This window comes from Chrysemys picta, chromosome 25 (assembly GCF_011386835.1).
Source record: "Chrysemys picta bellii isolate R12L10 chromosome 25, ASM1138683v2, whole genome shotgun sequence".
Classification (NCBI taxonomy): Eukaryota; Metazoa; Chordata; order Testudines; family Emydidae; genus Chrysemys; species Chrysemys picta.
The window spans coordinates 16,731,393-16,745,679 of NC_088815.1; the positions used below are offsets into that span (position 1 = coordinate 16,731,393).

Below are 14,287 nucleotides of genomic sequence, written 5' to 3' on the forward strand. Positions count from 1 at the left end.
TTCTGAAAGAACCACAAATAGGGAGGTCTAGCCCCACCTGTATAACTGTGATAGACCCTGCATCCAGCTACTTCCCTAAGAGTGGTGGGAAGAGGATTAAAAATAAGGGGGACTTTAGAAGACCATCCACCTCATCCCAAAATAAACAGTTAAAAATGAATGGCTAAAATCAGTAAAGTACTGAAGCCAGGCTCCGTGGTTTCCCAGCCTAAGCTGTTGTGTATTATAATGTACTCAGTGTGAGAAGAGACCAGTGCCTGGCACAGAACCCACATTCCTGATCAACAAGCTGTTCTCTCATTAAAGCTCCTAGTTACATAATTCAGTAGGTTGCTGCACTTTCTCCTGACAGAAAGAGCCTTCCTCACACTTACTGACACACAAGATCAAATGGAGGTATCCTAAGTAGGGTAAATCTAATGTCAACATTCATATTTAACATTTGAATATAGCACCCTACATGCATAGGGCATTGTATATTTAACATGTATATCTAAAACCTTAGGTATATATAGTCCTGCATATTTTAAACCTACTTATGTAGCTCTCTTCCTGTGAAGGTGCTTAGGCACAAGCTTAATTTTAAATAGTCCTATTAATGTAATTTTGAGTAGTCCCATTAAACTTAATAGGACTATACATTTAAGCAGGTGGGTAAGTCTTTGCTGGATAGGGACTATGACATTTAGCTAAGGTTACAAAACAGAAATTTTCATGTACTTATTCAACATAAAAGAAAAAGCATCTTTCTCTTTGAGAACATCAGCATTTTACTGTAACATCAAGAATCATCAAAGGACACATAAACATAAGGAAGAAAATGAGCTTTAATTTAAAATAAGAGTCCAGAGTCGGGTCTATCTACATTTTGTATAGTATAAATGACTTGGTGAAAAAGTTTGTTTCTAAATCCTCCAATTTCTAAGAGAATTAAAATGCTCTATTGCTGAGGGATTCTGTGATACTATTAACTATATTGTATGTGTCTATAGCACTTTCCACCTGAGCAGATTACAGTGAATTAAGATTCTCAACCACTGGCAAATAAATAGTAACTAGGGCTGTCGATTAATTGCAGTTAACTCACGTGATTAACTAAAAAAAATTAATTGCAATTAAACAATAGAATACTAATTGAAATGTATTAAATATTTTTGGATGTTTTTCTTCATTTTCAAATATATTGATTTCAATTACAACACAGAATACAAAGTGTACAGTCCTCACTTTATATTATTATTTTTATTACAAATATTTGCACTGTAAAAATTATAAACAAAAGAAATAGTATTTTTCAGTTCACCTCATACAAGTACTGTAGTGCAATCTCTTTAGCATGAAAGTTGAACTTACAAATGTAGAATTATGTACAAAAAATAACTGCATTCAAAAATAAAACAATGTAAAACTTTAGAGCCTACAAAACCACTCAGTCCTACTCCTTGTTCAGCCGATTGCTAAGACAAATAAGTTTGTTTACATTTATGGGAGATAATGCTGCCCGCTTCTTATTTACAATGTCACCAGAAAGTGAGAACGGGCATTCCCATAGGACTTTTGTAGCCAGCATTGCCATGCCAGATATGCTAAACGTTCGTATGTCCCTTCATGCGTCGGCCACCATTCCAGAGGACATGTTTCCATGATAATGATGCTTGTTAAAAAAATAATGCATTAATTACATTTTGACTGAACTCCTTGGGGGAGAATTGTAAGTCTCCTGCTCTGTTTTACCCGCATTCTGGCATTTATTTCATGTTATAGTAGTCTCAGATGATGACCCAGCACATGTTCATTTTAAGAACACTGTCGCTGCAGATTTGACAGAACGCAAAGAAGGTACCAATGTGAGATTTCTAAAGATAGCTACAGCACTCGACCCAAGGTTTAAGAATTTGAAGTGCCTTCCAAAATCTGAGAGGCATGAGGTGCGGAGCATGCTTTCAGAAGTCTTAAAAGAACAACACTCCAATGCAGATACTACAGAACCCGAACCACCGAAAAAGAAAATCAACCTTCTGCTGGTGGCATCTGACTGCCAGTGGGCCATGGAGCCGGGCCCATGCTCAGAAGGGGCCTCATCCTGCTCTGCTTGCACTGTGCCCTGAGATCCCGCAAGCCCACTGGCTCCCCCGCCCACCACTTGCTCTTTTCTGGCTGCCCGCCAGCGGGCCAAGGGCTCCTCTCCACCTCCTGGCCCCACCCACTGGCTTCTCTCTGCCTCCTGGTGGGATCCCAGTGCATCGCTGGCTCCAGGCAGTCTCTGCTTCCCATCACCTGTGGGGCCCCACTTGTCTCCCTGGAGCTGATCCACCTGGGACTGGTGCAGAAGCCTGGCCAGTCTTGGCCAGTTGGTGGGGACAGTGTGGGGGGCTTGGCTGGGCCCCTCCAGGCAAGTGGGTCCTGAGGGAGCCCGCCTGGGGCAGACCCTGGCCTGGCTAATCATGCCACTCCCAAGGGCCCAGAGCGATTCCCTGTCTCAGGACTAGCCCTGGCTGCACTGACGGCGCAGCTCGGCAGACATAGTCACCTCCCAGCAGGGAGGCAGGGTGTGGGGGAGTGGGGTCTCTGGAGGGCCTGGGTGGGAGTAGTCGGCTATGAGGGGGCAGAGAAGATCTCTGTGTGTTGGGGCACTAGTGAGTGGGGGTTCTGTGTGGGGTACTGGGCAGTTGTGGGGTGCTGGGCAGGGGGCTCTGGGAAGAGGTAGTGGTGTGCAGGATGCTGTGCATTTGTGGCAGGGTCTGGGGGGGACACTGGGCATAGCAGATCTGGGGGCGCTCTGTCCATAGGGAATCGGGGAGGGGGGTGTTCTGCTATTGGGTGGGGAGGATGTGTGGCGCAGCATGGACCCACCTCCCAGGAGAAGGGGCACGCTGGCAGCACAAGGCTGGGCAGGCCATTGTGTATCTGATAACTGCTGGTTTGTAAATAGTACCCTTGCACTGAGCTGGGCAGAGCGGGGCCGCCCCTGCCACGCCATGCCCCTGCCGGCCCGACCGCCACATGCCATGCTCCATTGCCCCCATGGGGGCCCACAAATATGTTTGGTGCTGGGCCCACAAAAGGTTAATCTGGCCCTGCTCAGATGATGAAAATTAACATGCATTGGTCCGCACTGCTTTGGACTGTTATCAAGCAGAACCTGTCATCAGCATGGACACATGGCCTCTGGAATGATGGATGAAGCATGAAGGGACATATGAATCTTTAGCGCATCTGGTATTTAAATATCTTGCAATGCTGGCTGCAACAGTGCGAATGCTTGTTGTCACTTTCAGGTGACATTGTGGACAAGAAGCAGGCAGCATTATTTCCTGCAAATGTAAACAAAGTTGTTTGTTTAAGCGATTGGCTGAACAAGAAGTAGGACTGAGTGGACTTGTAGGCTCTAAAGTTTGACATTGTTTTATTTTTGAATGCAGTTATTTTTTGTGCATAATTCTACACTTGTAAGTTCAACTTTCATGATAAAAAGATTATTACAGTACTTGTATTAAGTGAATTGAAAAATACTATTTCTTTTGTTTTTACAGTACAAATATTTGTAATAAAAATAAAGTGAACAGTGCTCACTTTATATTCTGTGTTGTAATTGAAATCAATATATTTGAAAATGTGGAAAACATCCAAAAAATTATATAAATGGTATTTTATTATTCAGTGTGATTAATTGTTTTAATTGCTTGACAGCCCTAATATTAACACTTGATAATCGATTAGGGGAAACTGAAATACAGAGAGGGGAAGTGAGATACTAAAGGCATGTTCCTAGCAGAGCTAGGAATAGAACATGAGTCCTAATTCCCACTCCTGAGCTTTAACCATTAGGCCATGTTTCCCTCTGTAATTAACCCAAGTTATCCAACATGGGATAAAGATTTAATTCCTCACATTCAACACGTGCATCTTCCTTCCTCTAATTCTATGCCCAGCCCGAGGGAAGGCAGTGGGACCAGGACTCCTGGGTTCTATCCCCCAGGGGCGGGAGGGGGAAGGGGGTAGGAGGACGCTGGGCTCTATGCCCAGCCCGAGGGAAGGCCGTGGGACCAGGACTCCTGGGTTCTATCCCCAGAGACGGGAGGGGGAAGGAGGATGCTGGGCTCTGTGCCCAGCCCGAGGGAAGGCAGTGGGACCAGGATTCCTGGGTTCTATCCCCAGGGATGGGATGGGAGGGGGAAGGGGGTAGGAGGACGCTGGGCTCTATGCCCAGCCCGAGGGAAGGCCGTGGGACCAGGACTCCTGGGTTCTATCCCCAGGGAGGGGGTAGGAGGACGCTGGGCTCTGTGCCCAGCCCGTGGGACCAGGACTCCTGGGTTCTATCCCCAGGGAGGGGGGAGGAGGACGCTGGGCTCTGTGCCCAGCCCGAGGGAAGGCAGTGGGACCAGGACTCCTGGGTTCTATCCCCACGGAGGGGTAGGAGGACGCTGGGCTCTGTGCCCAGCCCGTGGGACCAGGACTCCTGGGTTCTATCCCCAGGGAGGGGGGAGGAGGACGCTGGGCTCTGTGCCCAGCCCGAGGGCAGGCAGTGGGACCAGGACTCCTGGGTTCTATCCCCAGGGAGGGGGTAGGAGGACGCTGGGATCTGTGCCCAGCCCGTGGGCAGGCCGTGGGACCAGGACTCCTGGGTTCTATCCCCAGGGAGGGGTGGGGGAGGGGGGAGGAGGACGCTGGGCTCTGTGCCCAGCCCGAGGGCAGGCCGTGGGACCAGGACTCCTGGGTTCTATCCCCAGGGAGGGGGGAGGAGGACGCTGGGCTCTGTGCCCAGCCCGAGGGCAGGCCGTGGGACCAGGACTCCTGGGTTCTATCCCCAGGGAGGGGGGAGGAGGACGCTGGGCTCTGTGCCCAGCCCGAGGGCAGGCCGTGGGACCAGGACTCCTGGGTTCTATCCCCAGGGAGGGGGGAGGAGGACGCTGGGCTCTGTGCCCAGCCCGAGGGCAGGCAGTGGGACCAGGACTCCTGGGTTCTATCCCCAGGGAGGGGGGAGGAGGACGCTGGGCTCTGTGCCCAGCCCGAGGGCAGGCAGTGGGACCAGGACTCCTGGGTTCTATCCCCAGGGAGGGGTGGGGGAAGGGGGGAGGAGGACGCTGGGCTCTGTGCCCAGCCCGAGGGCAGGCCGTGGCACCGACTCTCTCCCGGGGGGACCCTACCGGGAGGCCCCGCACAGAGCAGACAGGCCCCGCCCCTATAACGCCCCCTGGCGGCCAAGCGAGGCGCGGCCTGGACGCCGGGCGCGCGGAGCCGCAAAAGACGTGACCTGCAGCCGGCACTTTCCGGTTCCGGTCCGGAAGCCGCCGCCGCCGCGATGATCGGGGACCTGCTGCTCTGCGGGTACCGGGGGGGGAGGCTCGGGGCGGGGGGGACAGCGGGCGGGAGTCCCCGGAGGAGGCCCGGCTCGCGCGCGCTCTAACCCGCTCTCTGTCTCCCCTTAGGACGCTGCTGATGAACGCCGGCGCCGTGTTGAACTTCAGGCTGTGAGTGCGGGGGGGGAGGGGAGGGGCGGGCCCGGGCCCCCGTAACCAGCCGCTGGGCCCTCATGGGTACCCGCGCCTCCCCCGCTCGCCTGGCCGCTGCTGCCCGCCCTCCGTCCCGGGTGCCCGTGGCTGTCCCTACTGCAGATGGGAAGTAATGTGCTCCCTGTCTTGTGGCTGACCCCCCACCCCCCGGGTTTCCACCCTCCCAGTCACTCCTGGCAGACTGCTGTCCCCCAGGGCTCTGTGGTTTTGCACCACGTTCAAACTCCTGCTACATCAATTGTCTGGTCCCAAATCCTATGGCCTCCCGCCTGGGGCTGGTACTGATAATGCATGTCCGTTCAGAGCAATGTGGAAATAACTCCTGTGTCCCTGCAGGAAGAAGAAAGACACCCAGGGCTTCGGTGAAGAGTCTAGGGAGCCAACTACAGGTAATAGGCTCAATGAGTGAACACCTCATCTGTGACTCTTAGTGTGTGTAGTTTCCCTCAGCGTGGGCCCTACACAGATAGCTGTGAATGCAGCACTTTGTTCATATAGGTGGCTTCCCTCTGATTAATCAAATCTATATGGGAACCCTCTAAGACAAAAGTGCTTAACATGAACCCATTTCCGAGACACCCAAATACGAGTTCACTGATCCATCTATAGCTAGAGTAACTGGCTCACCAATCTCTGCTTACAACTTGACTGAACAACATTTACCTAGGGGCTTTGCAGGCACTGCTCTTCCTCTTAGAACTGTGACTTGAAGAAGGAGTCCTAAGATTTACAGTGTACATTCCCTCCTGCATTTTTGGACGCTGGCATCTGTGCCGCAGAAGAACTTGGTGCCTTTATGTGTTGATTTCCTCATTAATGTTTGTGCCTTTAAGTTGCCCCTATGCATTTATCCTCATTATGATGAGTGATTGAGGTGGGAAGACCACATACTATAATATGTGGCCATGACAGCTGTCCTTTTCCTTTTTTGCAATGAGACGTGACCTATCTTCTGGTTTCTTTTCCTTGTTTTCACTGTTCATTCTAGACCTATGTAGGTGTTCATGTTGGTGACAGACTGAACTAGGTGGTGACCATCCCCTCCAAAATCTCCATTTCTCTTTTATTTTGTCCTTTGTAACATTCAGTTTTTATTTTAAACTAACAGCTGATGACATGCTTCAGTTAATATTGAAAATGTCAAGTGTAAATGCCTGTGTCTGTATTTGCTAAAGGGTTTTTCCTTTGATTTTCTAGGTGACAATATCAGGGAGTTCTTGTTGAGTCTCAGGTACTTTCGAATCTTCATTGCCTTGTGGAACATCTTCATGATGTTTTGCATGATTGTGTAAGTAGAACCTGATTGGATCTCAGTGCTATAACTTTTTTCTGAAGTTAGGCATCTTGGTTTTGGTCCTAATTCCTCTTCTTCGGATCCCTCTGTCTTCCTTTGTTTTGGGCTGCTGTTGAGCCTCATTTGTTTCAACTTTGATCTGCAAGGAGATGTTCACTGACCTTGTCACTTAATGATAATGGAACTCATAATGCATGATGCATTTAGTTCCTCTGTTCATCAATAAGAGATCCAAACTTGAATCTAGAACAGGAGTTCTCCTGTTCTTTTTGCGGATACAGACTAACACGGCTGCTACTCTGAAACTTGAATCTAGTGCTTCTTACCATGTGTTGCTTAAACATGTCAGTTATATTGGAAGACCGAGGCAAATGACGTTAGTAGTGTCTTGAATGTAAAAAAAAAAAAAAACCTCTCACACAGAAAAGCCAACCCCTTGAGCTAGACCGGCTTCATGGCCTTGCAGATGCCTTCATGCTGCCTCTCAAAACCCTGGATTTGAGCCTCATGCTCAGTCTCAATAGACAGGCTGGCAAAATATCTTGTAGCTTTTCACCTGTGTAGCTAAATGTTCCAATGAATGGGAAAGCAGAATTTCTACCCAGATATGTATTAATATCTCTTCTGGCTGTAGTGACATTTAATTGGATGACTAGTATATAATTATACCCAATTCTCAACTACTTTTGTATTTTCTGTTATATCTGCTAGGTTATTTGGATCTTGAAAGTCATCCAGAAACCTGTTTGGAGAGCAGTCTTTATCTGGTAACTTGGAGGAGGCTTTCGGCTGGAAACATGACCTTTCCATAAAGTAAAAGACTGCAATGTTTTCAAAATACCAACAAAGAATTTTGGTCTGTTCTTTTATACAAGGTCCTAAATGTTAAAGGGATAGGACGCATTCATATGCTTGGGCAGATTGTAAAATGGTGTGATTATTACGTAAATGAAAGTAGCTTCTTGTTAAACGGTGGGGAGCACTTTCATGGTTGTTAGACACACAAACTGACTCTCCTGGACCATAGTTACCAAAAGTGTGGGCTGACTCTTGGGACCTTTTTTCATATCTTTTTTTCAACAGACCCCAATAAATATTGGACTAACAGCAAACACGTTGACCCATGTGTACACCCTCCTCTAGCTTGCCTCTATGGGAGTGTCAGCTTTTAGGCCTACCAACCTTGATGCTCAAAGCAAAATTGTTCAAGTTTTCTAGCATATATAAATAACTTCTAAATGATGTTGCCTGCCCAGCAACATGATACTTGGTGTACTGTAGAACTACAACAACATCTGATGGTCACAAGAATCTTTGCTTTTAGTCACTCCTTGCTCTTAGTCTGTTATAGCATAGTATAGGCTATTTCAGGAGCCACTGCTCTTTTGTCTGAGACCAATTTTGCCATTTGTAAGGCATTTTTATAAAGTTAAGCAAAACAATGTTATATTGCTGTAATTTTAATGATTGCCAGTTTTGTATCTGACTATAGAGAGCTGTGTAGCACTCTAAATATCTAGATGTCAGGGGCTGTGCAATAAAGGAATAACTTATGGGGAGAGGAAAAGAATGTTGTTCACTGTATCAAAGATAGTATTTGCCTGCAAACTGCTCTAGAGAATCTACCTACCGAGACAGGTAGATTTTGTGGCTATGGAGTTAGTAGAGTAGAGGCCACCAGAATTAAGCCTTTCCCAAGTTGGTTATAAATGTCCTTGAAGTTGAAATAACTGAGAATGAGTATACAGACACTGTTACTTATACAATTAAATTCCAATAAAGAAGGTCCAGCAGCTCAGGAACAAGCTCCAAAGAATCTGTGGGTTAAAAAAACACAAATTCATCATCAAAAGAAGTAACAGGTCTTGAGATCTTGGAAGTTCGTTTAAGTATTATGAGAATCTACACATCAGAACAGGCTGAAAAGAAAATTTTAAGAATAATTAATTCTTCAGTCTTTTTTTTCTTTCTCTTCAGGTTTTCCAAGTTATGTGGTAAAACAGCATTTAAGTAAACATTTAATTTAGGCCTAAGGGAGTTACTGTATGTCAGCATATTTTTGTACTTGCTATTAGTGCACTATCTTGTTAATAGCAGTTACAATATTCATGTTTCTTTCATGCAAAAGTGCTAAATGTAATTAAGGTTTTTATAGCTTCTGTAATTTAAATATCAATTAAATGATAAGCTGTTTCTATCAGTTGATATGTAATATGCCATATGCATGTTCTAGATTCATAGCACACATCTAAGATAGTTACCAAATTTAGTGTAATCAGACTTCTTAAATCAGTGTTGGTGATTGTGTTTATGTAAATTGTTCATCTCCCAAACCAGTACTGGAGATTTCAATAAAAATGGCTCAGATTATACATCCCTGTTGAGCTCTGGTGGGTAATATGTAAATGGATTTGAAGAGAGTAGTTTTATTTTGAGAGGGTTAAAGCTGCTTGGTACTCTGTTAGCTCCTAGTAGAGTCAACTAGCAAGAGTCAGTTTCATTGTAGAACTGCTGAGAAGGTCTAAGAGTTAATTGGTTTGTCCTGTAATTGTGACTCTTTTTTTTCTCCAGCATTTATTTATTTTTATGTATGAATTGATATTGGCCTCCGTTGGTAAGTAGCTTTGGTGTCCTATATAACTAAAATAATTAAGGGATAAAGAAATAGCTGTTTATTATAAAAAGCCCAGCAGTGGAACCCTCACAGTCCTAGTTCCTATTAACCAGTCAAATCAGGAAGCTTGCCTAAGAAAGCAAATTTTACACTGTGCCCAGAAACTCCCTAAACTTCATCTCTGGAATGATCAGGTCCCACAGGCGTAGACTCTCCTCTGTGAAGAGCCTGATACCAGCCATATAATTTAACTCCTAGAATGGAGAGGAATCCAGGGGGTTGTAACTTCAGAGAAGGAGAGAGAAGACTCTGATAAGTGGGTCCTAGTCTGTAGACTGTAACTAATACCTTGGACTGTATAATAGGTAGTACATAGGTAATGTATTATGTGCTCCAGAAGGTGCTCAGTGAAGAGGAGCAGCTTTATTCCGCTCTAGTTTTTGCGCCTTTGTTGGGAGTAACCCCAACCAGAATGAATTGCAGCAATCTACCTAGATTGATAAATTGGGAAGGATTTCTGCTGAGAGGTCTGTACCACACAGGAATGCTTGCAGCCCCAGGCTAACTCTAAATGAACCAGACCCTATTTTAATGCTCTTTTGTAACTCTTTTCCAATTGTATATAGCCCCATGCCATACTGCCTTTTATTTATTTTTTTTACTTTCTTATGTTTGTACTTAATGTTTTCCTAGAAAATATGGGAAAAGTAAAGTTTTTATACAGCGCTGGAGATGTTTGATAAAGCACTGCACATAAAAATAGAATTCCTGAAGAATTTTGTTTCAGGCCCTGAACCTGCAAACATTTATGCATGGGTTTAACTGCATGCACATTAGTCCCATTTTGTTCAATGGGACTTCTTATGACTACAATGTTTTTAAGCAAATTGGGGCCTAAATTAAGATAAGGACAAGAGCAGATGACAACTACAGGAAAGGTTTGACTGGTGGTGAGAGAAGGCGAGATCATGCTTTGTCATCTGGTTGAATAATTCAGGTATTTTGAGAGTAATTCTATGTCTGTTATAGTCCTGTCTGAAACCAAACCATGGGATGAATATGTGGCTACTCCCAACATTGCTTTCTCCTACAAAACCAAGTCATAAAAAAATGCTTTTACAGAGGCTGTGGGCACCTTGACAATTAACTATTATAACATCATTCATTACTGCCAACTTTCTAACCTATGTTGCATTCTTGAGAATGGGTCTCTCTAATGCCTGTCTAAGGGCAGCTGGCCTTTGCCTTTACTAAGAGACACATTAAAATCTCCCTCCTGCTCTTCCCTAGCCATGATTGGCAAGGATCTTTTTTGAGATATTTCAGTTTGCAAAGAATAACCTGTAGGATGGGGTTATATTTGAAAGTTCAGTTGTCCCATGCACATCTGTTGAAAAGGGAAGAGATGCTGTCCTTTCCATGATATGCATCTAATTAAAATCTACTGTTTTTAGAATTCATGACTCTTAAAGTATTTCCACACTAATTTTTATCTAACTCTTCCTCAGTGAATACTTAACTAGTGTATTGAAGAGGATGGTCCTACAGTTTATGAATAAGCCACTAGAGGTCCCCTTAATCATCAGAGTAGCGCTCAGCTCTATTTTGTGTCCACCATTCTCTTGATTTTTATCAGTTATTCAGAGCAATGTTTTGTAGGTGTAACTAAAGTTCTGGTCAATTCCATGTAGAACAAGTTGCATTCTCTTCCCGAAGTAACACTTTTCAATATGTTCTAATTTCGGAGGTAGAAAATGTTCGAGCTATACGAACACTACAAATATGCCAAACTATATTATCGAGACAAGGTAGGTGAGGTAATATTTTTCATTAGACCAACTTCTGTTGGTGGAAGGTACAAGCTTTCAAGTTACACAGAGCTCTTCTATACTAGAAGAGGGATAGCTCAGTGGTTTGAGCATTGGCCTACTAAACCCAGGGTTGTGAGTTCAATCCTTGAGGGGGCCACTTGGTGTCTGGAGCAAAATCAGTACTTGGTCCTGCTAGTGAAGGCAGGGGGCTGAACTCGATTACCTTTCAAAGGTCCCTTCCAGTTCTAGGAGATGGGATATCTCCATTATTTATTATTAACTATATATATGTATAATAAACCATATTATGGCTAAATGGATAATATGCAATGAAGCATTGATAGTAGTCACTTTAGCGGATGCTATAAGTGTAATAATGAAATGTTTACACACATTACCATTGCAGTTATACACTGTTGCACTGAAACTGATTAAAATTGTTTGCTTTGAACTACTTATTCTTGCAGTGCACCCAAGAGTTTAGATCCTTGATTAGTGTGGCAGACCACTTAGTGACCACTTTGATTTTCAGAGTGTGGGATTTATGGCACAGCTTTACTTTTTGTGTGGAATGAAATTTTAGATTGTGAGTTTCTTAGGGCAGGGTCTGTTTTCTTATTTGTGCCTTATACAGAGCTGAGCACATAGTGCAAGTATGACTGTTAGATGTTTGGCTGCATGTATGTTTTCTCTGTGTGCTGTCCCAGCTCTGCGCAGATAGTTAGCACAGCAGACCTCAGTCAAACTGTCCAATGACCACAGGATCCGTTAAGGTACGAAGGCGCCCGGCCAAGTTTATTGTTGACGAAGCATGGTAATAGCACCTGGCAGACTCTATGAGGATACTAAGACATATGCCTGTGACAATGGACGCAGCTCAGTAAATGGCGGGACTTTCCATTCCCCCCCTAGGTTGGCCAAAGACACTCCCTCTGAGATACCTTTTTATACACTGTTACAAACAAGTTACATATTGCCTGATGTATCTGGTTGCCACCCATTGCCTTGTACCTGTTGGTTCAGTCAAAACATCTCTATCCATCATGCTATCATCCTGACCTAATCTTTAACATGGGTCAGCATGTTCCTATTATCTTTGGAAGATTATGGGAATGTGTGTGTTTTTAGTAATGGCCATTTTCTTCAAATAGTGTTTATTATATAATCTGCTTTTCAGCTAGAAAGACTCCCTGTTGTCACTCTCTTTACTGAGGGCATCTTGCATTAGCTGTGGGGATTTGCAGAGGCTATTTTTCCCCCAGTTACTGCCAGGACAAGTGCACATCTCTAAGCCAGAGCTGGAGATTGGCCTTCTGTTTAATCTTGACCTGTCGCTTTACCCTTGCTGCTTTCAGCGTGGGTTTACTGCAGCCATACATCTTTGCCATTACCCCTTGACCTGCAGCCCCCTATTATTCCAGCCCTACCCATCCCCTGCTGGTGCCCCTGAATCCCTCGCTGCAGTGCCGCTGCCCCAGCTCTGGGGCTGCCCCTCAGTCCTGCTACTCCAGCCCAGGACGCTCCAGGGGAGCAAGGCGGGGCCTGGAGCAGCTGCTGGGGCTAAGGGGAGGGCCTAGCTGAGTCCGTCGCTGTCGCTCCGGTGCAGCCCGGCAGACGCTGGAGCCGCCTCCCGCACTGGCTCCGTATTTCCCGCTCCCCCTGGCCGGTAACGTGGGGTGGAAGGGCGCAGGCTTTGCATAGGCGCTATGTTCTGCCTCGCCTACCTTTGGCGCATGCGTATTGCGAACAGGTCGCCTTGGCGTCTACCGAGCATGAGCACTCGCTCAACGTGCCTGTGCGTGCGTTGGCACGTCACAGACGCGCCGTGCGTGATGGCGTCGGGTGTGTCCCATGGTGCCTTGCGCGGGGCTGGCTCTGCGAGTCCTGCCCACAGTTGAGTTCGGCCCTGAGCTGAGCAGACGGGTCCGGCCTAGTCCTGCCGCCTCGACCCTCCCCTCGCGGTCGCGCCTGGCTCCGAGCGCCGCTCCCCCGCCGCGCGGGGAGCGAACATGCGGCTCCCTGAGGAGGCTGCCGCCGGCGAGTGAGGAGCCGCCGCCCCGGCCCGGCCCGGCCCCGCCGCCTGCCCGCCCCGGCCGCAGCCGCCCCGCTTCGCCCAGGCAATGACAGCGGCTCCGGCCCCGTCCCCGCAGCAGATCAGGGACCGGCTGCTGCAGGCCATCGACCCGCAGAGTAATGTGAGTACAGGCCACGCCGCCCGCCCCGGCCGAGCACCCCCACTCCCTCCCCCCGGGGGGGGCTGCCCCCTGCCCCGGCCGAGCACCCCCACTCCCTCCCCCCGGGGGGGGGGCTGCCCCCTGCCCCGGCCGAGCACCCCCACTCCCTCCCCCTGGGGGGGGGGCTGCCCCCTGCCCCGGCCGAGCACCCCCACTCCCTCCCCCGGGGGGGGGGCTGCCCCCTGCCCCGGCCGAGCACCCCCACTCCCTCCCCCCGGGGGGGGGCGGCTGCCCCCTGCCGAGCACCCCCACTCCCTCCCCCCCGGGGGGGGGGGGGCTGCCCCCTGCCCCGGCCGAGCACCCCCACTCCCTCCGCCCCCGGGGGGGGGGCTGCCCCCTGCCCCGGCCGAGCACCCCCACTCCCACCGCCCCCGGGGGGGGGGCTGCCCCCTGCCCCGGCCGAGCACCCCCACTCCCTCCGCCCCGGGGTGGGGGGGGCTGCCCCCTGGGGTGCCTGTAGACCGTGCCGTCCGAGAACTGGTGACCCTTGTGGGTTTGTTGCGAGCTGTTGTCTCCTGGGTGGCGCCTGGCCCTGGCTACCCCGGGGTCCCCCCCTTCGCGGAGCAGCCCTCGACCGGAAGCTCCTGCCGCGGGTGGTACAAGGGGAGCCTGGTTTCCTGGCTCCCTTCTTGGGATGCTCCGGAGTCCGAGGTGTTTCGTCTCCCTGTGCTAGGGCCCGGGATTCCCGCGCCGCCAGGACCGGGGCTTTCCCCGAGGGCTGATCCCTTCGCCCCAGGGGCCGGGCTTGCCCAGTGAGTGCACGGCTGTGGGGTGAGGGGACCGGGGCAGATGGTAACCGGCCATGTGGTGCGCTGCCGGAC

The 14,287-nt window shown here is 48.4% G+C and overlaps 2 protein-coding genes across 6 annotated transcripts in view; both read left to right on the forward strand.

The window, feature by feature from the left end:
• Window positions 1-4,949: 4,949 nt before the first annotated feature.
• Window positions 4,950-9,179, forward strand: SMIM7 (small integral membrane protein 7). The gene is made up of 5 exons (XM_065578378.1): window positions 4,950-5,328; window positions 5,430-5,471; window positions 5,850-5,902; window positions 6,711-6,801; window positions 7,519-9,179. The coding sequence occupies exons 1-5, from the start codon at window positions 5,303-5,305 to the stop codon at window positions 7,532-7,534; spliced, it is 228 nt and encodes a 75-aa protein (XP_065434450.1). The 5' UTR covers window positions 4,950-5,302; the 3' UTR covers window positions 7,535-9,179.
• Window positions 9,180-13,214: 4,035 nt separating this feature from the next.
• MED26 (mediator complex subunit 26) overlaps window positions 13,215-14,287 on the forward strand; it is a 47,838-nt gene continuing 46,765 nt past the window's right edge. For 4 of the 5 annotated variants that reach the window (XR_006177203.2, XR_010594918.1, XM_042862039.2 and 1 more), the window contains exon 1: window positions 13,215-13,427. Coding sequence is in view for 2 of the 5 variants with exons in the window: in XM_042862039.2 (XP_042717973.1) it covers window positions 13,353-13,427 (75 nt within the window). In the remaining 3 variants the exon portion in view is untranslated. Of the gene's footprint in view, window positions 13,428-14,199; window positions 14,219-14,287 lie in introns of those variants that run through there. The other variant, XM_008171603.4, reaches the window with a different exon arrangement.

Excerpts from the sequence above, each read along its gene's own strand:
- SMIM7 (XM_065578378.1), top strand. The coding sequence starts at position 5,303 with ATGATCGGGGACCTGCTGCTCTGCGG. Across the intron at positions 5,329-5,429 it reads GGGGACCTGCTGCTCTGCGG|GACGCTGCTGATGAACGCCG; the intron begins GTACCGGGGGGG and ends GTCTCCCCTTAG. Across the intron at positions 5,472-5,849 it reads GCCGTGTTGAACTTCAGGCT|GAAGAAGAAAGACACCCAGG; the intron begins GTGAGTGCGGGG and ends GTGTCCCTGCAG.